Source organism: Sprattus sprattus (genome assembly GCF_963457725.1).
Source record: "Sprattus sprattus genome assembly, chromosome: 8".
Taxonomy (NCBI): domain Eukaryota; kingdom Metazoa; phylum Chordata; class Actinopteri; order Clupeiformes; family Clupeidae; genus Sprattus; species Sprattus sprattus.
The window spans coordinates 26,120,390-26,142,255 of NC_137927.1; the positions used below are offsets into that span (position 1 = coordinate 26,120,390).

Sequence of the window (21,866 nt, forward strand, 5' to 3'; positions counted from 1 at the left end):
ATGCTGTCAGCCTCACTCCTCTCGCCCGAGATGGGTGCCATCTTGTGACAGTTCCGATTCGAAAGTCGTACCGGCCCTTGTCACATCTGCTGCTGCTAATGGGAGTTAGCATAGGCGGCTCCACTCCCCCTGCGTAGCACCCAGGCTCCTGCTGTGGCGTCTAAGCTGGTGCCGCTACCCAGCTGTGTGTCCAAAACCATTTATTTTGAGGATGTAATGGCAGGCAGGGAATCAGATATTCACATCAGAAACCATTTGAGGTGAGGGGAAGAGGGAGAACAAGTGAAGCTTTGCCATTTCAACCTGCCAAAGTCCTGGACCCAATGTACACAACGGCTCATTAACATTGACACATTTTGCCCGAGATATGTTGTTGATATTTTTTCTGCAGGGACAGGGGCAGCTCAATGTACATTTTGATGTAAAGTATACCTGAGTAAAGAGTACCTGAGTAAAGACTACCTGTAAAATAGATACAAGCACAGTACTCAGGGATGATGGGATCTATAAGAAACCTCAATTACTGCTTGTTTGAACTGCTTGTAACCAGGTGGAAAAAACAGACAGCAGTGCATTTGCTCTGAATCATCACCCTTTGGTCGTCTTCACCTATTACTCATTGTTTTTGCTGAAAATAATGTTTGGTTTTCCCCAAAATTACCATGTTGGAGACTCCCTCTGTGGACGTGGGTTCTGGCTTAGCTACATTAACGAGAGGAAACGGCGGACGGATTTAGCTGTGTGTAGTCTGTGGCATTTGGCGGCACCCGTGGCTCGGTGGACGAGGAAGGCACACGAGTCCTTTCTAATTTGCCCTGCCCTCTGTGTGCTGGCTCAAGCCTCTTAATTGGGAGTTCAAAGGCATCGCTTGTTTGAACCGCGCGTGACCTTTGGGATGGGCTATTAACAATGTTATGGTAACCAGGGCAGTAAAGGGAGGGCCGGATCTCAAAGGCTTTGGCTACTCAGTGTGTGTTTTTGTGTATCCTGGTTGAGGTTCTCGTCTGCCTGAGAAAGCAAACAGCACTGCTTTAGATGTCTAGATTTAGGAGGCCTTCCCTCAGATGTCTTGGCTCTCTCTTTGTCTGTCTCTCTTTTTTTTTCCGTGTGTCTCTCTCATTCTATGAGAAGTCCTAATGGGTGGTTGGTTATTTACTGCCGCTCACTTTATAATGTGGAGCTCTACTGTAAATGGAGCCCCGACTGGAGGTAGGTCCACACACAGCATGTCACCAGTCCCTTGCAAAGCCGAGCTGGACACTCGCCAGGCATCAGCTGTTTTCTGGCCCCGAGCTCTCCCCGATGCGTGTGTCTGCGTCTCCTCCCCAGACACCACGTCCTCTGGTATGCATGCTCGCTCTCTTGCTCACTCGCTCTGTTCATGGTTAGACCTCAGATCCCAGATGCTGACACGCAGCTGTTGACGCCTCCCGCAGTCACGGGACGGATCCGTGGGAAAAAAAAACCCTCTTGTGTTTTGACTCTCGCCATTTCACACCCCGCAGGAGATTGGAGGCCTTTTTATTTATTTATTTATTTACCCCCAACCCCAAACACCACCAAGAGACTTCAGAGGCAATGTTTGTGAAGTCACATTGCGACAACACCCTTTCTAACACACCCATGGCTTTGATTGTGCCCAGGAAATCATCTGCCCTTGAGGTCAGAGGAGAAAAAGAAAGCACATCAGGCTGCTGACCACTACTAACCTGAACAAAGAGTGCCTGGGGGCTGGCTTCTGGAGTACCTGGGGTGGGAGTGAATGAGTCCACCATGTTGCCTCATGTGTGATCTTATTGGGGCACCATAGAAACCAGCTGAAGCCACTGATCCATGCCTAGTTATGGGGGAAATGGGATTTTCATTAGGATGTCTGCACAGTGACAGGAGGATTAAGACAAAGACTTTCACTGAATAGGGTGGATTAGTTTGTTGTTATTTAGAGTCACAGTCAAATGAGCCTTTGAGACCTCCTCAGAACATCAAAACATTCTTTGAAAGTGGTCATGCTAATTAAAAGTTAATACAACAGTGGGTTGGTTCATTTTTTGCGAGTATTATCCTATGTCATGTGGTGTGTTGCAGACAAATCTTAATCTCTCTCTGTGTCTCTCTTTCTCTCTCTCTCTGTCTCTCTTTCTCTCTCTCTCTGTCTCTCTTTCTCTCTCTCATTCTGTGTCATTTCAGGACTGATTTCTGTGTCCACAAAGATGAGCCATGTGACACAGTAGGTGAGTAATGACTCAGTTCGCTGACCAGGCAGTTCTCGGAAAATTCTAGAACATTTCCCTGTAATTTAAGCTGAAACATTACAGCACACAGAAGACTTAAATTGACATGGCATCTGCTGTAAACTGAAAAAGACCACAATTGCTGTAATTAAATTGTGAAGGGGCTGTTCTGCTGTATATTTAAGAAGGCAAGAAATGATTCCAAACAATTTTGCACCTCAGGGTTTCTTTCTCTTTTTAATGACAGAGGCTAACTATATTTTCTTGTGAATAATATCAGGTAGAAGAAAAGAACGGTTTCTTAGGACTAATAAAAGCATGGCGGTTGTGTGTGTTGTATAAGCTGTGCCCCCATGGGGCGATGTCCAATGCTGCCTTTCTAAATGTGTCGGAATTGCCGTCTGTCAGTGCAGACTCTTAGAGTCAGCAGTGTTGTAGACTCCCCCTTGAAAGCATCTTTGTGGGGGGGGGGGGGGGTTTGTGGCCCACTCTGACCCCTAGGATTCCTGACTCTGAAATGGAGAGGCAGGTGACATGTCAGCCCACCCCACCCCCGCCCCCTCCCTCTACCCCTAGCCTGGGAGTAATCCTCCGGAGCTGGAGGCCTCTTAGGAGGCAGATAGCGGCCTGTTGAAACGAGGCCGCTGCTGTAGATTACTGTAATTGAGCGATCGGCTCTGCAGGCATTCGAGCGAGGCAGGCCCTACCGATTGCCAGATGAAAACACTTGCCCACCGAGGTGTGAAGTTTGACACCATTTGCAGTCCATGCTCGGAGGAAGACATGTTTTGTGTCTTGTGTTTTTGTTGTCTCCATCCAGTCTCCCTTCAGTGATTTAACACCACATCCATAACTGTTTCTGAGCGATGGCAGCAACTGGCTTAAGCTATCCAGTGACTGTGGCCTTGACACAACCCAGGCATGAGAGTAATTGATGTGGCATGATGGAGACTCTTTGGTTGCGGTAGAGGTATTCTGCAGAGGAACACCCTTGGGCCTGGGGGAATGGCATTCCCAGGATGAGGCTTCTTCCTGCATTGCAGGGCTCCTGGGTGGCCAGCCCTCCAGGGCATTGCCTGTTCCAGACCTTAACCCAGCCCTCAGCTGCCCCTACTGGGGGATCCTTCTACCCAGGCCTGCTTAGTCAGCCCTATAACCTGGCTATCATCTCAACAATTACAATTCCTCATCAGCAGTGGTGTAGTGGTCCCTGGAGAAGTGTGTATACTCTTGTTTTTTTAAGCAGTCCAAACAGCACAGGTTAAACGCCCTGTTTTGAGAAGTGGGTATACGCAATGCTGACTGAAAAATAAGTGGGTATACTCTGTATACCTGCGTATACCCTGGACTACACCACTGCTCTTCTGTACAATGACATAGGTATAGCTGCATAACCAGGCTTTTGACTGTATATGGAGATCTCTCAGAAAGGTTTTGAATTGTTCCTAGAATAGCAAGATGGCTGGGTCCGCCAGGGTTGTTTTTTTTGGGTCTGACTGCAGTCAAGAGAGGCCGGGGTGATGTGAGTGGCCCTGCCGTGGTACTCAGCCATAGCAGTGATCTCATACATTTCAAAACCACTTCAGAATTCTCCGATAATTGCTAAAGAATAACAGCTCCCCACTGAAGCGATGGAGAGAGAAGTCCATCTGTGATAGAAAAAGCTGAGGTTAATGTGATGTGTCAGATGAAGGGATCAAGGGGAGCAGTTGGCCTTGGAGTTGGTGGCTATTGCATCTTGAAGGCTTGAGGAAACGAAAAGCCATGATCCATAGAACATGCTTGTTCAGCCACCATGAAATTTGTGTTCAGCCAATCAGAATTTGAACTTCTTGCACATGCGGTACATTTTTGTTTCGGGCCGTGTTTTTTCGGCACATCCTATTTTGTCTCGTTGGCCTTTCAAGTTCTTATGTACTCTCAATGCTCTTGCAATGCAAAAGGAGTGCAACACTGTACAGTGTGTTAAATGAAAGGGTTCCGTATGATGGCTGAAAATAGACTGACAGAACATTTACACGCCGATCATCACAGTCATGAATTACATCAGTTTGCTGTGCAGCTCTGACAACAACCCCCACCAGAGGCATGTAATGCATATCAAAACCGTTTCAGTTCAGAAAATGTGCTTTTTGATTCCTAGCTGTCTTGAAAACAAACACGACTATTGCATAAAATCTGTTTCTCAATGTTCAGGGCCTGCAAAAGATGGTGTAGGATGAGCAATTAAAAAAAGGACAGGAGTGCATTGCTAACACCTGTAGGTAAACACCAACTGCTAATGGAACATGAATGGTGATCCATATTTGCCAAACCTCAAAAAGCAGTTTCAGTGGTCACAGTATTGATGGCCAGAGTGTTGGTGCAATCCTACTTCAGACTGGATCAAGATTAATAGTAATGATAGAAGTGAAATTAAACAATTACTACTGTTGTGAACCCGGCCATTTAAAGTCTTGCTATTCTTAATCTTTCTGTTTGGTCTGTTTTTTTTTCCAGCGGCCTGATCTGTATTGTTTTACAGTTAGTGGTGAATGAGCTTAGCCCCTTGGAATCCTCCAAGTCCGATTATGTAATGTTGGAAAGCATCCATCTCTAATTTTGATTTATACTTGTGAAAGCTAAAAATGGCTCAGTTGCTTTTAACAGCTGAATCAGCAAGCAGTTACATTTTTTTCCCTTTGTTTTGTAACCTGCCAAAAATTCTTTCTATGGTGGTGCATTGAGTCAGAGCGAAAACAAAAATGCAGATATTAAAGAATCCCCTTTTTAGGAAATAACAATGCTGAGGAAATATAAAAAGGAGAAAATACTCCGTCGACCCCTTCAAAATCTCTAGACCACCCTCTCTGTGCGTCCGCGTTAGGGGTGAGCCGTTCCCTTTGGAAGTGTTCCGTTTCAAGTGGAGTTCTGAAGCGAGGGGAGTTCCAACCACATCAGGCAGGAGAGATGCAGGCACTGCGGGCTGAAATCAGAGCGTGTCCTCCCTCACGTTTCATCTCATTTCTGAGCGCGGCAGCGAGAGCAGCGTCTGATTGAGGAGTGATAAGCACACCTCTGCGTGGATGTCATGGCACTTGAGGGGGGGCTTTCCTGAAGCTGTGCTCACAGTTACCTCCGATGCAGCCCGTCCCGTGCCCACAGCGAGCGTTTGAAGACCCGCGCGTCTGATGTGGGGATGGTGCGGGTTGATAAAGCTGTGTCTTCCGGGCCTCGATGCATCTTTTCAAGGTGTACATCACTCTATTCTTCTCTTCAGACATGATCATGACATGGGTGTGGCAGATTATCATAGAGCGTGGTCACAGTGTTCCACTCCACAGATGTTTATGTACAGTACATTTAGTCATTTAGCAGACGCTTTTATCCAAAGCGACTTCCAAGGATGTATACACATTTTACATTTTACACTGATGGCACACTGCACATCAGGAGGAATTAGGGGTTCAGTGTCTTGCTCAAGGACACTTCGACAGGGAATCAAACTAGCAATCTTCTGATTACTAAACGACTTCTCTACCTCCTGTACCACTATACCCACTACCAACTATCATGCTAAGGCAGGACATGTATTTTGCTTATTTCATATTTGGAGGGCTGAAGTTTGGCTACATAGATCTAGCTCAAGTGGAAAGGCAAACAGTATCCTGACATGTCCTCAAAGGCTAGTAAGGCATGTCCTGGTTGGATAGTTCTTCCTTTGCTCTCCCTAGTTTGTGTTTTGTGCAGTGAATGCAGTCCACTATCCTCACTATCACAGCACACAGGGTGTAGCAAGGACTGAATTCTGACATGGAATCCTCTCCACTGTCCTCCATTGCTCGTAGCCAGTCCGAGGTTCCGTGAGCAGTTTAGGAGTACTTTCAGTGGAGAGAAGAGATGAAGAACAGGACAGCATGACTCAGCTGGCTTATGTGGACGCCAGCTGCTGTGTTTGAATGAGTTCACTGCTACATCAGCACAATCTGAAAATGTAAGCAACACATGTTATTGCCCTATTAAACAGTGTACTAACACTAATCACTATCATCAATCACTAACATCAATCAATCACATCGACTTTCTGTAAACTGAGTGTACTTACTTTAATTGTAAGCCCTGTGGCCTGTGTGTCTCCAGAAGAGCTGTGGGGCATTTCTCAGGATCCCCTCTAACTTTGACAGATCTCAGGTGGGGAGACAGACAGGGAATTGTCAGGCTGAGCAGACAGGAGATACTAAGGAAGCGAGCGCCGCAGCCGTCTCCTGTCTCCTCTCTCAGCACAGGGGGCCATCACTTTTTCACCAGGGGCCCGTGATGTAATGGAGCTTGCGACGGCCCCGAGACCCCCGGTGTAGACCTGCGATTGCTCTTTATTCTGTCGCGGCGAGCTCTCGTACCCGTCAGCCTCTCACACGGCCCCCCCAGTAAAATAGAACACTGTGTTATCTGCACCGGCGGCGCTGACCCACTTTCCACCGGCTGCAGGGTCCAGCGGCTCACCAAATAAAGAGTTCCTAACGAATTCACGCTCCTGGGTTCCCTGTGAGTGTCAGCACTTTTCACAAAAATGTGGGTTGTGTTTTGGGGGCCTGTGCGAGTTTTGGTATATTTTGTATGACCCGAAGCTCGCTTTTAGAGTCTCTCTTAAAATAAAACAGTGCCTCGTCCTGGAGAAATGCTCTGTTTGGCTTTTTCCTGTGTTTATTATCTCCTAGGTCCTTATCAAAGTAGAAGGACTCGCTTGTTCACTCGGCAGTATTACTGGGCTCAGATACACATACGCGTTTTTGTAAAAACGCGACGCTAGGAAATGCATTGATTCCTATGGTACGGGGCGCTTTGCGTGAAAGCGCGCCGTACCATAGGAATCAATGTATTTCCTAGCGTCGCGTTTTTACAAAAACGCGTATGTGTATCTGAGCCCTTACTGGGTAGGAATTTTGGTGGGGGCAAGGGGGGTAGCTGACAGAAGTCCAAGTAATACGCTAGTGATGGCATCCTGTTTCCTGTGTTTAGTATACCAACACAGAGGGCTCCTGTGAGAACTCCAGAGAGGGTGAGAACAGCGCGCCGGGTGGGGTGGCTGGCTTTTATGAGGCGCTTGCCGTTAGAGTCTGCTGGAGAGGATGGATGCCGGAGAATTCAGCTGATTCACTCTTTACAGCGGTGGATAGGGCCTCCCTGAGGCGGTGTTTGTCTTGCGAAACAAATTGCGTGTTGTCCAGGGGTGCATTTCCTGAAAGTGAAGAGCTGCCATTGTTAAACGATAGAGAATCGCTCATTTTGAACAGTCTCTCTCTTAGGTGCCACAGTGGTTCTTCAGAGACACGTTTGAGAAGACAGTTCTGTTGAGCTGACTTTGTGTTTTTTTTGCTGCATGAGGGTGGATTTCCGCAAGAGGCTGAAACCCTCTTCATGTTGTGACGGCTAATTAGCTCAAATTAAATCATCGGGAGCATCTCTCCTCTCTCGCAGGGCGTGGTTGTGTGTTTAGATTTCGAGCCGAGCTTTGAGGCCCGTCCGGGTGGCTGCTCCGCTGGCGTGATGAAGCCCGGGATTTTGCATTTGATCAGCAAGCCCACCCTGCCCCCCCCACAACTGCTGAGTCAAACCTGACCATGCGACAGTAGAGCCGGGTGAATTTGCCTCTTTGTCCCCCCGGGGATGCAGGGGGCATCAGAAGTGCTGGCCTCAGAGTCTCTCTGAAGCCACAAATATTCCAGCCACGCATTACCTCACAGGGCCCCACTTTATACGCCCGGTGGTTGTCGGGACATGAGGAGGTCGTCCTGTGTGCACGAGACCTTTTTTTACCACCACCCCATCTCCCCACCCCGATGACAAGCCTACAGCCATCCTGCAGAGGGATGACTAACTGCAGCACTTCCCCCTCCTGTTGACCAGGCGCTCTCTGCAGTGTGTCAGCGCTTCAGCTGGTCCCTACATTTCCCCCGGTGTCTAACTTTATATGACACCACATAAACCTGCAGCTGGCAATTACCCGCAACTCCTCGGGACAACTACAGTACATTTAATGTGGAAAATGATTATGCAGAAAGTGGGCCTTAATGTAAATTGTTCAAAGATTCCCCCATTATAAATCACGGGGATGATGGACATCACACAGGTAAATACTGCTCCTGACAGAAATTGGTGGATTGTTAAAGCGAAGCGGAGTGGAAAGAAGTCATGTAAGAATTTAGCAGCACATCTGTTTCCAGATAAGACTGCTGGTTTGAGGCTGTTAAAGTCAGCTGCTGAAGCGGCTACTCATATTTTGCATGTAGCGCTTTGCTCGGAATCCACTGCTTTGCCTAATGGACTCAGCTTTTCTAAGCATGGCTTGACATGTCCTTATTCACTTAGGGAGACAAGTTAGTGCACTGTACTTTAAAAGGTAAACAGTGTTGCAAGAAAGTCAAACTAAAGTAAGGGGGGGTTACTCTAAAGCCCAATAGAAATAATGTTCTTTTTCTCACTTTCCTGGATCATTGTAATGTAATGGAGCGGAGTCTGGAGTTTGCAGTGTATTGATATGATATGAAGAGTCTCCGTTTGCATTGTTTTCTCTTCTCGCTCATGGTTGCTGTGCTTCATGTAGGCAGGGGATTTATGTGTCTGTGGTGGCTTCCAAACATCCATACAGGTGTTCACACAGTTCCTGGCCCAACACAGTTGTCTGTTGAGAACCCTAGTGATCCTGGGAAGCCTGGATGGACGAGCTGTGATGTACATCACAGCAGGGAACTGGCTGCACTGCATGCTGCCCTTTAACCTGCAGGACCAGGATTAGGCTAGTGCACGGTGAAACAGTATCTTCATTAGCCTACAAGTCTGCCACCTCAACAATCCCTTCATGTGAGTCAGAAAGTGTACTGTTCAGAGAAGGGAGAAAAAAAAAAACATTCTGATTTCTCAAAGCCAGTCTTCATGCTCAAGTCTTCAGGTGAATTCTTTATTTATTTCGGTCGGGTTTGTTTTCCTTCCTCATGCACTGTGTGTGTGGAGGCCAGCCAAATGTAGTGGGCTTTGCCGTTTTAATAACTCAATGCTTCATTAGGTTGTAATTAGGGCTTTAATACTGTAAACTCGGTTCAGTGATTTACTCCCTTCAAAATATGGACTGTTCCAGGCCTCGGAGCATGGGGAGAAAAGTGTTATGGATCACGGGGAATTGGTAAACCTCTGCTGTAATGCATTTCAGACGAGCACAGCCCAACTACAACCTACACTTTTCTCTAATGACCCACGTGTTGTGGCATGCGCAGGTCTGGCCTTTTGGTTGTTCAGAGTGTCGTTGTGGCCCCAGACTTGGTTCCAACACTGATTTGCATTTTGTTAGCTGAAGAGAGGGCGGTCGTGGGGCCTTAACTTGTTTTCAGGTTGTCAGTTTTTCAGGCCATTTGTTTACAAAGAGATACTGCCTTTTTATTTAGCATTGGAGATTTGCATGTTGAAGTTTTATGTGCTGTCAGCCAAGACATAGATTGTGGCCATGAAGGCAAAATTAAAGTTTCATGTGTGGAGCTACAGTTGCGATTAAAGCATTGTTGTTGCCAAGATTTGTTTAATCATGTCTAGTATCTCATTAGCTGTGATTCCACTTTTGGGCAAATGCAAGCTAGGGCTTTCTGCGGGCTTACCTTACCTAAGAAATCTTGTATCATGGAGCCTCTTGTGATTTCCATACCTTATAACTGATGCTTAGTAAAAGATCGCTGGCAGTCAGGAGCTGTGCTCAAAAGAAAGTCTTCCATGGACTCGAAGCACAAATAGAATTTAATTGTGAACTGTGGGTGTACTCAGAACTTATCTTCCACACAGTCTTAATATCCACTTATTTTCACCTTCTTTTTGAAGGACATCCACAAGAGGCAGCCCATCATTTGAAGCACGAGCACAACTGGGTTTTATCAGTAAATCCTGAGGTGCCAAGTTGGTTCTCTTGTTTATTGGAGTGAGCCCATGTCTGGTGCATATCATCTGTTATCATCCCCAAACTCAATTCCAAGCATTTCCATCCTCCAAAAACTGCCATCTGGGTTTAATTTCATTCTCTTGTCACTGATTTAAACGTACGCCTGTCCTGCTCCAAAACGAAGCGCGTTGGACAGCATCCAGAGTCGGAGAGAAAACAGGTGTCCGAAAGGACGCGAAGGTAATATCTAGCACTAAGACCTGTCAAGTGATGTCATCTCCCTTGGCCGATTGTGTGATTGATTGCTTTTCAAACACTGAGGGTGCTCGTGTGGTATAGGAACAGCTTCGGAATAAAGACACTGTTTTTCCAGTAGTTCGCAAAGTACCACAGTGTTTTTGGGGAGGGGTGATCAGTGTTGTTTTAACTCCCAGACAAGTGCTTGTATAATCACGCTCTCTTATCTCTTATTTTGTCAGTGAACTCTGTCCCTGTGTATCGATGTTATCTCTCTCCATTAACATGCATACATTAATCATAACCTGTTATCCAATAGCCTGGCGGGGTGTTGTTTTCCCCCCCTTGTCTGGCGTGGCTGCCTGAGGCTTTCTCCTTAGGTGGTTTGAGGTTCAGGAATACTGTAGCTGTCAGCACACAAATCAAACTGAGCTCGCCATAATGATGATGATTGGAATTGAATGTGGTTGGAATGCATTTGCATAATAGCCAGATACCACCTCTCCATCTCTCGCCTGGTGGGTTGTGTAACCTTGTTTTCACCCTCCACAATGAAAGCCCATTCTCTAGTCTGACTCTGACTTTTAACAGTCTGCCCGCCCCCCCAACCTCCAAACATCCCCCTCCATTCCCCCCTCCTTCCCCCATCCTCTCCCCTGCTGCACGTGATTGCCCTGGGGGGGCTGAGCTTGCCGATGGCCCCTGCAGCAGGTGCAGTCCTCCGTCTGACAGTCTGCCCAGGCGAGTGAGGGCCATTTTAACGGCCTGGTGCAGATTACTCCACTGACCTCTCTCTCTCTCTCCTACTTCATCAGCCACTCTCACTCAGTCAGGTCACAGACCAGCTAACCCCCCCACACACACACACACACACACACTGCTGCCCTTTTAAGGCTGTTTTCACTTGTTTGTTTATTGGTTTCTTAATCTCTGTGAAATGTTGTTGTGAATGATGAGCCCCGGTGTCCAGCATTGCAAGGGTTAGCATTGGATGCTATCGTTGACTGCAGGGTCCAAGAATCATGCGGCTGTAATTGGCCTGCATAAATTGGGTCAGTATTACAAATGTTCCAAGAATGAGGGAGGCGAGAAACAAATAACAAAAGCCCCTTCTCCAGATTCCGTCATGAAAAGTAGCTTTCAGTTGGAGTGAATTTAACAGACATAAGCAGTGATGACCTTGAAATGGGCTCCTTTAGTTTCATCAACGCATATGTGTATTATTTAGTGACAGAAAACAGACTTGGAGAGAAACATCTGCTCAGACGAGAGGGGAAAGAGGCAAAGAGGTTTTGTTGTCGCGGCTGTACTTTTTTTTGACAAATTATAAGTCGGTGTAAAAAGCTGTGGGCGAGTGTCCGAGCCAGGGCATGACGGTGGCAGGGGTCCACTCTCATCCTGCCCTGCCCTGCCCTGCCCTACCCTGCCCTACCCTGCCCTGCCCTACCCTGTCCTACCCTGCCCTACCCTACCCTACCCTGCCCTGCCCTGCCCTGCCCTGCCCTACCCTACCCTACCCTACCCTGCCCTGCCCTGCCCTACCCTACCCTACCCTGCCCTGCCCTGCCCTACCCTACCCTGCCCTACCCTACCCTACCCTACCCTGCCCTGCCCTGCCCTGCCCTACCCTACCCTACCCTGCCCTACCCTACCCTACCCTACCCTACCCTACCCTGCCCTGCCCTGCCCTGCCCTGCCCTGCCCTGCCCTGCCCTGCCCTGCCCTACCCTGCCCTGCCCAACCCTGCCCTACCCTACCCTGCCCTGCCCAACCCTGTGCTCTTCTCCCCACAGGAATCGCCTATCTGGGTGGCGCCTGCAGTTCCAAAAGGAAGTGTGTGCTGGCTGAGGACAACGGACTCAACCTGGCTTTCACCATCGCTCACGAGCTCGGCCACAAGTGAGTGTGCTGCAGAGGACTCTCTTTCCATCTCTGCTTTTCTCTTTTACTCTCTCTCTCTCTCTCTTTTATTCCCTCCTTTTCTTCTGTGCTGCAGGGTTTGTTTGTAACAAGTTAAGTCTCTTGCTCTCTCTCATTCTTTCTCACTCACTCACTCTCTCTCTCTCTCTCTCTCTTTCTCTTTTTCTTTTTCTCTGTGTGCATTCCTTTGGTGTCTGTCTTTACCACGTGCTATAAATCTCTTAGAGCAGACCTCTGTTTGTTTTGATGTAAAGGGGGATGACAGGATATGTCTGTTTAACTGATAAACAGCCCTTAGCTCTTTTGGGGTAGCCGGCATTTTAAAGTACAGTGTCCTCCTTGCTGTGTAATTGATTGCCCTTCGGGACCCCCTCTAAAGCTCACACACAAGGGCAAAACAATCCAGGATGAAGGCTGTGCCACAAAATATCTCTCCTTCCCAATAAGGACACAATCTGCTTCCCTGCAATTTGAAGGCGCTCAAAGACACATCTTTCATTGGTGTGTTACATCAGCAGAGCTCCTTCGGCTTACAGTAGTACACAGACTGACTTAGCAGGCATTGCCCCCCCCCCCTCTCATAAGGGTAGAGGCTGCTCCTCATGCACACATACAGTATAAAGCCCACATTGATAGAACAATGACGGAGGGCCAATACCAAATTTGTCTGGAAATGCGGCCAAACTACATTAGTGTTCGCAGCGGAGGCTTAGTGCCTTGCCAGGCCTCTGGAGTTATCGGCCGATTCTGCCCAGCCTCGGACGCGGCGAGGCGGACGAGGCTGGGCTGGGTAGGACTTGGGCCAAGCGGCAGAAGCCGGTTTAATGGCGGCAGGTAATGAGCTGGCATCGCGTGCGCCCCACTGGTGCCGATACGGCGAGTGTGATTACGCAGCTGGTGCCACACAGCCTCGCTAGCGCTGTGAAAGCCCTCATTGTACCGAGTCCGTAAAACACCTAGTAAAGAGGAACATAGGAGGTTTAGGTGCACCTTGCTGCCATTTTATATAAAGTCTGTCGCCTGGCATGTCAAACGAGCTCCCGTTTTACCGCCCCACAAATAATTTCCCTCGTTACGCAACCTTTTGAGTGCGAACTGGTGAACAAGGCTACACAGACACACACAGACACACACAAACAAACAAGGCGGAGGCCACACACAAACACACCACACACAAACAAACAAACAAACACACATTCAAATATACACATAACCATACACATATTTGCCCAATGATTTGCTAACCTTGACATACGCAATCATTCATATATACATTTGTTATACTCAAGTATTCCATGTCTTCTGAATCACTTAGATAGAGAACTGTCTAATCAGTTCCGCAGATTGTTGCTTGCTTTGGTTGTGATGTGCTCAGTACTGCCTGTTGAAGCTTGCGAATCTCTGTGTGCATATAATGCACAATTTATTCCTTGCTATGATTAATGTGCTATCATGCATTCTTTTCCCCAATCATGATGTGATGTATTTAAAAAACACTTTAAGCACAGCCGTGGAGGTGCAGTTTAATTGCCCAGAGCCAGATAGGCCGGTAGAAACGCAACACAAACGACAACAAAAAATGCGCAGGCAGTGATGAGGATATGATTTGAATAGAAACAGTCTCGCCTTATAAGGAGTTTGAAAGAGCATTTTGCGTCATGTTTTTCTCTGTTTCGCCGTGCTAACAATTAGTAATTAATCTCTCAGGGTTGTCAGGAGAAACTCCACTCGCAGTCAACAAACAAGCACCTTTTATTCTCACCAATCGCTTAGAAACTGTGTGTGTGTATGTGTGTGTGTGTGTGTGTGTGGGGGGGGTATTCCATGGAAACTTAGCAGAGATAATTCCTATTAGCTTCCGAGCAGGTCTGAAAACAGTAGATCCTTTATTTGCGCCAATGAATCCAAGACCTTTGGCTCTGACACACTGCAGTAGATAAAAGCCAGACTTGATGTCCTGTGGTGTATTGATGACCATAATCCCCCCCTTAGCCACTTTTTTCACTCGATTTCCCCTTTTTTTATTCTGTGTGACTCCTTTTTTTTTTGAAAAGTAGCCATCTTGCTATTATACCCAGTAACAGGCATCATATGCATGCGTGTCTGTGTGGAGGAGAGTGTAGGAATAACAGTGGAAGGGTGTTGGGCTGTGTTATTCCTGAAACCCAAGCCACGGCACCATCACAGCCACATGGTCATAGGCCCAAAGGAATGCGGCAGAGATGGGGGTGGGGGTGGGTGGGCTTGGTTTGGGACGCAAACAGCAGGCAACGTAAGTGAATTCCAGGGCCTGAAACGAGCCCAGGTGCCAGCCCCCTTCCTCTGTCATCCGGCCGCTGTGTTGCGCGAAGAGAGGGGAGGCAGGTACAACTGCGTGAAAAGGTTCAATATAATTGCACGCTGTCCGCATATTTTTCTGGCAGCAAAATGCCAGCGGAAAGCCTATGGAGTGCGTCATGTCACATTTCATCGTGGGGGGAAGTGAATGCCACAGCGATTAGCAGCCTCCTTAGAACGCAAGAGAGCCATGGAGAGTGACGTCTGCTCGACTCTGGGTCAGTGGGCCCTGTTTATGGGTGGACGGTTGTCCTTGCATTCTGGTTTGCAGTTGATCTGGAACAGTGTTTGTGTCCTTGTGTGTAAATGAATATTGCTTCCATAACTGCGTAAGGCATGTGCCTCATCATGTCTGAATGAAGTGGCAGTGAATGAAGTGGAAGAAGGTCATCGATCGTTACTGTAAAAGCCAACATTCATTTTCACATTGCGTCATCTTTTCATCAGAGTTTTTGTGAGAACCCTTCCTCATGCTTTCTTATGCAAGAAATATATAAATACAAAAGAATATCTAGGCAGTCTTTTTTTGTGTGTGCTCTGTGTATCTCCTCGCTCCATTTTATTGCTTTCATTAAGACTGGGAACAGAGACTCCGTGCTGGAAGTCCCCCGTAATGTTTCTTTTGCTTATTAGTTCCTGTGTTTGCTGCTTCAGGTTCATTTTAGGCTGTTGTTTTTCATTTGTAAATGTAGGTCATGGCTTTAGAGGAAGCGCACAGTAACTCTCTCTGCAGTCAGATCCTCTTTGGCCGTCTGCAGCTGCCGGGCCTCTGCCGGGCCTCTGCCGGGCCTCTGCCGGGCCTCTCGGAGGCAACCCTCCCTCAGACATCCTCCCGGCACACACACAGGCCCCTCCGACTCTGACTCTCTCTCTGAGCAGACATCAACAGGGTCCTTCCTGTCGAGGCAGCCCCCCCAGAAGATGCTGCAGATAGTCTCAGCCTTATCCTCCGTGGCAGCAGCTAGTTGGATGGCGGCCAAAGTGCCACATGGGCTGGGTCAAGCAATCATTCTCCGGCTTGATACAGATAAAGAACAGGAAAAAAATGACATTTTGCTTTGTTCTGACTGCAAGCAGTTACACAATCCCATTGTACAGCGTGGCTGGTTAAGATCTGTAAATGAGTGTAGCCTCTAGATAAGGCCTTTGGGCTGGGTCTTTTCAGTTCTTTGGGCAGAGGTGTCTAGTTTACATTTACATTACATTTAGTCATTTAGCAGACGCTTTTATCCAAAGCGACTTACAAGGATGTTTACACTGATGGCACACTGCACATCAGGAGCAATTAGGGGTTCAGTGTCTTGCTCAAGGCGACTTTGACAAGGAATCGAACTAGTAACCTTCTGATCACTAGACGACTTCTCTACCTCCTGGACCACTGTCTAGTTGCAATAGTTCTCTTCATATGGAACTAATGATTCATCTTCTGCACCCTACAGCATGGGAATGAGCCATGATGATGACCACGCCACTTGCACCGGACACTCCCACATCATGTCTGGCGAGTGGGTCAAAGGTCGTAACCCTAGTGACCTCTCCTGGTCATCCTGCAGCCGTGATGACTTGGAAAACTTCCTCAGGTAAGATCAAATGCTTTTCACTGGCTAGCCTAGCCAATCGCACATCTGTGAATGTAAATGTGTTCGTGTCGGTCCACTGGACGTGTGCTGGAGTTTCTTTTGCAGTAAGCTCTGCTCTCCTTGCACGTCTGACGCCTGGAGCTAGTTTGGGTTTTCCCTGGATGAGCACAGACACTAACTGACCTTCTACAAGTGTAAGATTTTCCCCATTCACTTTCTCCACTGGTGGAACAGCTGCTGTTAGTGTACTCCCTACCATCCCTTTCCCATGATCCCTGGGCTGTGGTCCGCTAGTGTCTGACACCAAGCCCCTGCCTCCCCTCGCCTCCCCCCCCCCCCCTCCCCCACACTCCAGGGCTGCCACATCAGACTCACAGCAGGAGTAGGAGTCCCAAGCGTGGCGATGGCCGCAGATCTACACACCACAGTCTGGGCTTCTGATGAGGAAACTCTTCTAATGGCTTCTTTTTTATATTATATAAGTAAAACAATGTTATGAGGCTGGAAAATTAGCCTCATCCCGCTGAAAGGAGGGGTGCAACTTTCCAGCCTCCCGATTGTTGCCCCTGCTGGGCCGTGCAGTGCCATGACAAAGGGCCTCCTTTTTTTCAAAAGAGCTCCCTTTGACGCGCTGCTAACTGGCCTTGCGTGTCTCTGGCTGATAGCTGCGCTCCCATTTGATAAGGAATGCACTAAAGGCGAGTCTTGCAGCCGTTTTCATGCGGTGAAGGGAAAGGCTGTTTTTTCAAACTCAGGCTCCGTTATAGGACATTAAAGGCAGCAGCAGAAATAAAATGTTGCTTCATACAACACTTTCTGCTTTTTATAATTATTTTCAGTTTTTCATGCAAACTCTTCTTCTTGTTGTTAGACTTCTCAATGAAGCTATGATGTTGGCTTGGTGAAATAGACTCAGTCATTGTGTTAGTTTCATGAAATCCCCTCTGGCATTTGCAGTCTTGTTAGGTCATTGTTTCACAACTCAATATATCTGTTGTTGAACCGCATTGTTAAAATGATAAATGTCTCGATGCAAACCAAGGTGTTAAGTAAAATAGCTTGAGGGTTATTCTGAGGAAAGTGATATCATGCATCACACAACTCTTTGTTCGAAACAAAGACAACCCAAACTTGCCCTGTGCACATTTCAGTGACTGAGTAGTTCTGGCAAATGACTGAACATTTGCTTATTATCAAGACATATTTGCACATTAACACCCGAGGCTCCTAATTGGGGAAACAGTGTAGCTTTTGTGTTTGTGTTTGGGTGGTTTACTTGTGCTCTTATTTTTGTGCTTCCACCTCCATGCACAGGTCGAAGGCCAGCATGTGCCTACTCCACACGGACCCACGCAGTCGCTACATGATCCGCCTCCCTCCGAAGCTCCCAGGCATGCACTACAGCGCGGACGAGCAGTGCCAGATTTTGTTTGGCACCAACGCAACCTTCTGCAATGATATGGAGGTACCGCAGGACCTGTCTTTTGCTTTCCTTCGACATGATCCCTCTCACAAGCTTAAAAGAGAGGGGGGGGATCGTGGAGTTCAAACCCATGACCCAGGCCTGAGACGGCACTTGTTGTATATTTGGATAAAGCACCTTGGAAACTCCATACGCTGGTGGTTTTATGAGCTTGCGTATTTCGAAGTACCTTTTAGTTCTTATAGTCACGGTATGAACCTGTTAAACTGAACTGTGTTTAATACTCACCCCAAGGGGTATGCTTGCGTAGCTTTCCAAATGAATGATATACATCAGATATTTCTTCACAGTTTCCCCCTCTTCATTGAGCTGGTTCTGTTCATTGAACTGGTGTCCTTGGGGCACTTGTGCTTGGTTACCATGTTGCCATGGTGAGCCCCTCCAAAATATCAATACATATTGCAGGTGCCGACAGTTCAGGATAGATTTTTACATAGCTTTCTCTCTCTCTCTCTGTCTCTCTCTGTCTCTCTCTCTGTCTCTCTGTCTCTCTCTCTGTCTCTCTCTCTCTCTCTATGTCTCTCTCTCTCTCTCTCTCTCTGTCTCTCCGTCTCTCTCTGTCTCTCTGTCTCTCTCTCTCTCTCTCTCTCTGTCTCTCTCTCTCTGTCTCTCTGTCTCTCTCTCTGTCTCTCTCTCTGTCTCTCTTTCTGAGCTCAGCATCAAGAGAGGGGGTAGGCTTTCACTCTGCTGCACACCAATATTTCCACTCAACACCCAATCTGCCAGGCCTTGTAAAGTGGATGGACTGGTGGAGTGACTGGCCAAAGCATGTGCATTGTCTAGACAACACCTTTCAGACTCAACAGAAGCTAGCAAGGTTCTTGACCCCCCCCCCCCCCCTCCTCACTGACAAAGACAAATTGTTCGACATCAATAGACAGAGGGGAGATGATGGCAAAGGTAGTTTCTGGTAGTGACACTTTAATAACTGCCGTTCAACGCCAGGCACTTCCACTCGACAGATTGGAAAATGTTATTGAATGTGGTGAGTACCTATGAATGGCTTCCCTGGTGGAACAAAGATGGAATGACTCCTAGAAATATGATCTCGCCTTCTGCCAAAGAGAGCAATTGCTGTGCGTGTGATGGTTTAAAAAAGAACAAGGAATCTGACAAAATGGACACGTGAACATGGCTCATTAAAATGCATAGCCAGGGATAAAAAGCTCTAGCTGCAAACCATTCTTTTTGCACTGTATCGTTGTTTGCTCAAGTCAGCCATTCAATAAACCGATTGTGGCCTTGTGCTTCCTCAGTCTTCATAGCCAGGCGCAGCATTACTCCATGTTTGTGTTCGGGGAATGGAAAAGACGATGGGCAGCAACCGATTAAGGCTGAAAGATTGTAGTGGTTTTCAAGACGGAGGATTTGCACTGTTATTTTTCCCTTTTTCATTTTCGCCTCAGCTAATGATGGAGTGAACACAGTGCTTGTGAGTGAGTGAGTGAGTGAGTGAGTGAGAGAGTGAGAGAGTGAGTGAGTGAGTGAGTGAGTGAGTGAGTGAGTGAGTGAGTGAGTGAGTGAGAGGGTGAGTGAGAGAGTGAGAGAGTGAGAGAGTGAGTGAGAGAGTGAGAGAGTGAGTGAGTGAGAGAGTGAGAGAGTGAGAGAGTGAGAGAGTGAGAGAGTGAGAGAGTGAGTGAGAGAGTGAGTGAGAGAGTGAGAGAGTGAGTGAGTGAGTGAGTGAGTGAGTGAGTGAGTGAGTGAGTGAGTGAGTGAGTGAGTGAGTGAGAGAGAGCAGCCTGGCCATTGTCTGTACCCAAACCTGGTAGCTGAGCAGCTTCAACAGACTCCAGGAGGCTAGCTGTGTGGGGACTGCTGCTTCAGTTTCCTGGTGTGGTGGGAGGGGAGATTTAGTGTGTGTCCTTAGCTGGCTGCTGGTGGTTTTCCACAGTGCTCCACCTCACACCTCCACCTACTTCACGCTGCGGTGGCAGGAACAGGAAACCGCTGCCAATTAAACCATAGCCATTTAATCGCCCTTCCTACCAACATGCCAGGCTGATTTGTGAATGCAGGGAAGGATTTGAAAGCGAAACGCACCCCAGGCTTTACTCTCCTATTTGGTGAATGCTGGGTTTACAGCCATAGATGGTACTGTTGAGGTGGTGTGGCTAGGATGCTACTGTTGAGGTTGTGTGGCTAAGATGCTACTGTTGAGGTGGTGTGGCTAGGATGCTACTGTTGAGGTTGTGTGGCTAGGATGCTACTGTTTAGGTTGTGTGGCTAGGATGCTACTGTTGAGGTTGTGTGGCTAGGATGCTACTGTTGAGGTTGTGTGGCTAAGATGCTACTGTTGAGGTTGTGTGGCTAGGATGCTACTGTTGAGGTTGTGTGGCTAGGATGCTACTGTTGAGGTTGTGTGGCTAGGATGCTACTGTTAGGCTAGGTTATTTGGTGTTGGGCTGACCGTAGACCAAACCATACATTCCCATGGTTTCCAGCCATTTCAGAGCTCCAAGTGCCTTATTGTACAGACTCCTTCATGGTGCTTGGTTAAGGAAAGTACATGAGAGGATAGGCCGAGACAGTCATTCAACATTCTCTTTTCAGTCAGACATGAAAGCACTTCCATCAGTGGAAAAGCTACTAGATCTGTGACATGATATTTGGTCCCTCGCCAATTACCTTTAGGGTACACGGGTGCTCTGTGGGTTATGAGTTGGGCTGTATGTTTGATGGAATATTCTGTGTGTGAAGACATGGACTCATAACCTTTAGACAGCATGCAAAGTAGTCTGTGGAATGAAAGTGAGGTATCCTTACTGCACCTGCCAAAACGCCTTTTGGAGAAGAAAATGCCCTGAAGTTCACAGCGTGCACACTCAAAATCTGTTTTCTCTCTGTCCATCTCCCTCTCTCCCTCTGTTTCTCTCTCTCTTTCTCTCTCTCTGTCTCTCTCCCTCAGTCTTGCTCCCCGTAACTCAATGTGTTGCTCTGTTTTAGTAGGAGGAATGCCTGACATTCCAGTGGAAGGACCTGGTTAGTACTGTGCTGTACATGGTTCCCCTTCGGCTGCCGCTAATCCCAGATCTCAATGCTGTCTTTCAGCACCTCATGTGTGCCGGCCTGTGGTGTCTGGTGGAGGGTGACACCTCGTGTAAAACCAAACTGGACCCTCCGCTGGACGGCACAGAATGTGGTTCTGACAAGGTAAGAACCCTGTCTGTCCGTCTAGGCTATCATTATAAAATTGGGCCACTGATTCTACTGACTGCTGATTCGGGTTAAGGTCAAATCAGAGGCAAAATGTGAAATTTCATGAAAAGCTGACAGAATAACTACTTCCCTGAGTTCAAGCTACCTGTGGCTTTGTGCAGTGATTCTCCCTAGACAGTGTGATTAAGGTTTTGTGTATGAACCATTTTGTTGTGTATTGCGTGGTGTTTGTGTGTGTGTGTGTGAGGGTGTGTGTAGATCATGAGTAGATGTTTTGATGAAGTCAACAGTGTGAAAAAGATTTTTTGGTGAATAATATAGGAAAATGGAAAGGTGTTTGTCAGTTCGCACTTAGATACACACTGTGTGTGTGTGTATGTGTGTGTGTGTGTGTGTGTGTGTGTGTGTGTGTGTGTGTGTGTGCGTGTGGTGTCCATCAGTGGTGTAGGGCGGGAGACTGTGTGAGTAAGACGCCCATCCCCCAACATGTGGACGGGGACTGGAGCGCCTGGAGTCAGTGGAGCATGTGCAGCCGCACCTGTGGCACAGGAGCCCAGTTCAGACAGAGGAAGTGCGACAATCCACCGTAAGACACACACGCGCACGCACGCACGCACGCACGCACGCACACGCACACGCACACGCACACGCACACACACACAATGTTTGGCTGGTTGCCCAATAAAATGAACCTTTACAGATCACTGATTATTAAGTCTTACGTTCTTTTATGTTTTAAAACCAACTTCAATCCAAAGCTGCTGTTGGAGAGGTGACAGTGGTGACAGTCAATAGTACTTTTGCGGTACTTGTGTTACTAAATATCTCTTGTTCCTCACTCACATACATAAAAAATAAGCGAATGAGGCTGCCCAGTGGGCAGGTACTTCAACAACATAGGAAGTTTAGGAGAAAAGGCCCATGTCTAGCAACTAGGTATGGCTGAGCTGACTTCCCCCGTCTCCCTGGTCCAATACTGGTGAACTCGATGCACTAATGCAATCAGACCTTATCAGGCGGGT

General features: G+C 47.6%; 1 protein-coding gene across 1 annotated transcript in view; it reads left to right on the plus strand.

Annotated features, from left to right (window-relative positions):
- adamts17 (ADAM metallopeptidase with thrombospondin type 1 motif, 17) overlaps nucleotides 1-21,866 on the plus strand; it is a gene marked incomplete at both ends in the record, with an annotated part of 75,243 nt that overhangs the window by 15,853 nt on the left and 37,524 nt on the right. The window contains 6 exons of the mRNA XM_080843437.1: nucleotides 2,188-2,231; nucleotides 12,162-12,267; nucleotides 16,065-16,205; nucleotides 17,520-17,670; nucleotides 20,737-20,838; nucleotides 21,285-21,430. Coding sequence (XP_080699563.1) covers nucleotides 2,188-2,231; nucleotides 12,162-12,267; nucleotides 16,065-16,205; nucleotides 17,520-17,670; nucleotides 20,737-20,838; nucleotides 21,285-21,430 — 690 coding nt within the window. The remainder of the gene's footprint in view (nucleotides 1-2,187; nucleotides 2,232-12,161; nucleotides 12,268-16,064; nucleotides 16,206-17,519; nucleotides 17,671-20,736; nucleotides 20,839-21,284; nucleotides 21,431-21,866) is intronic.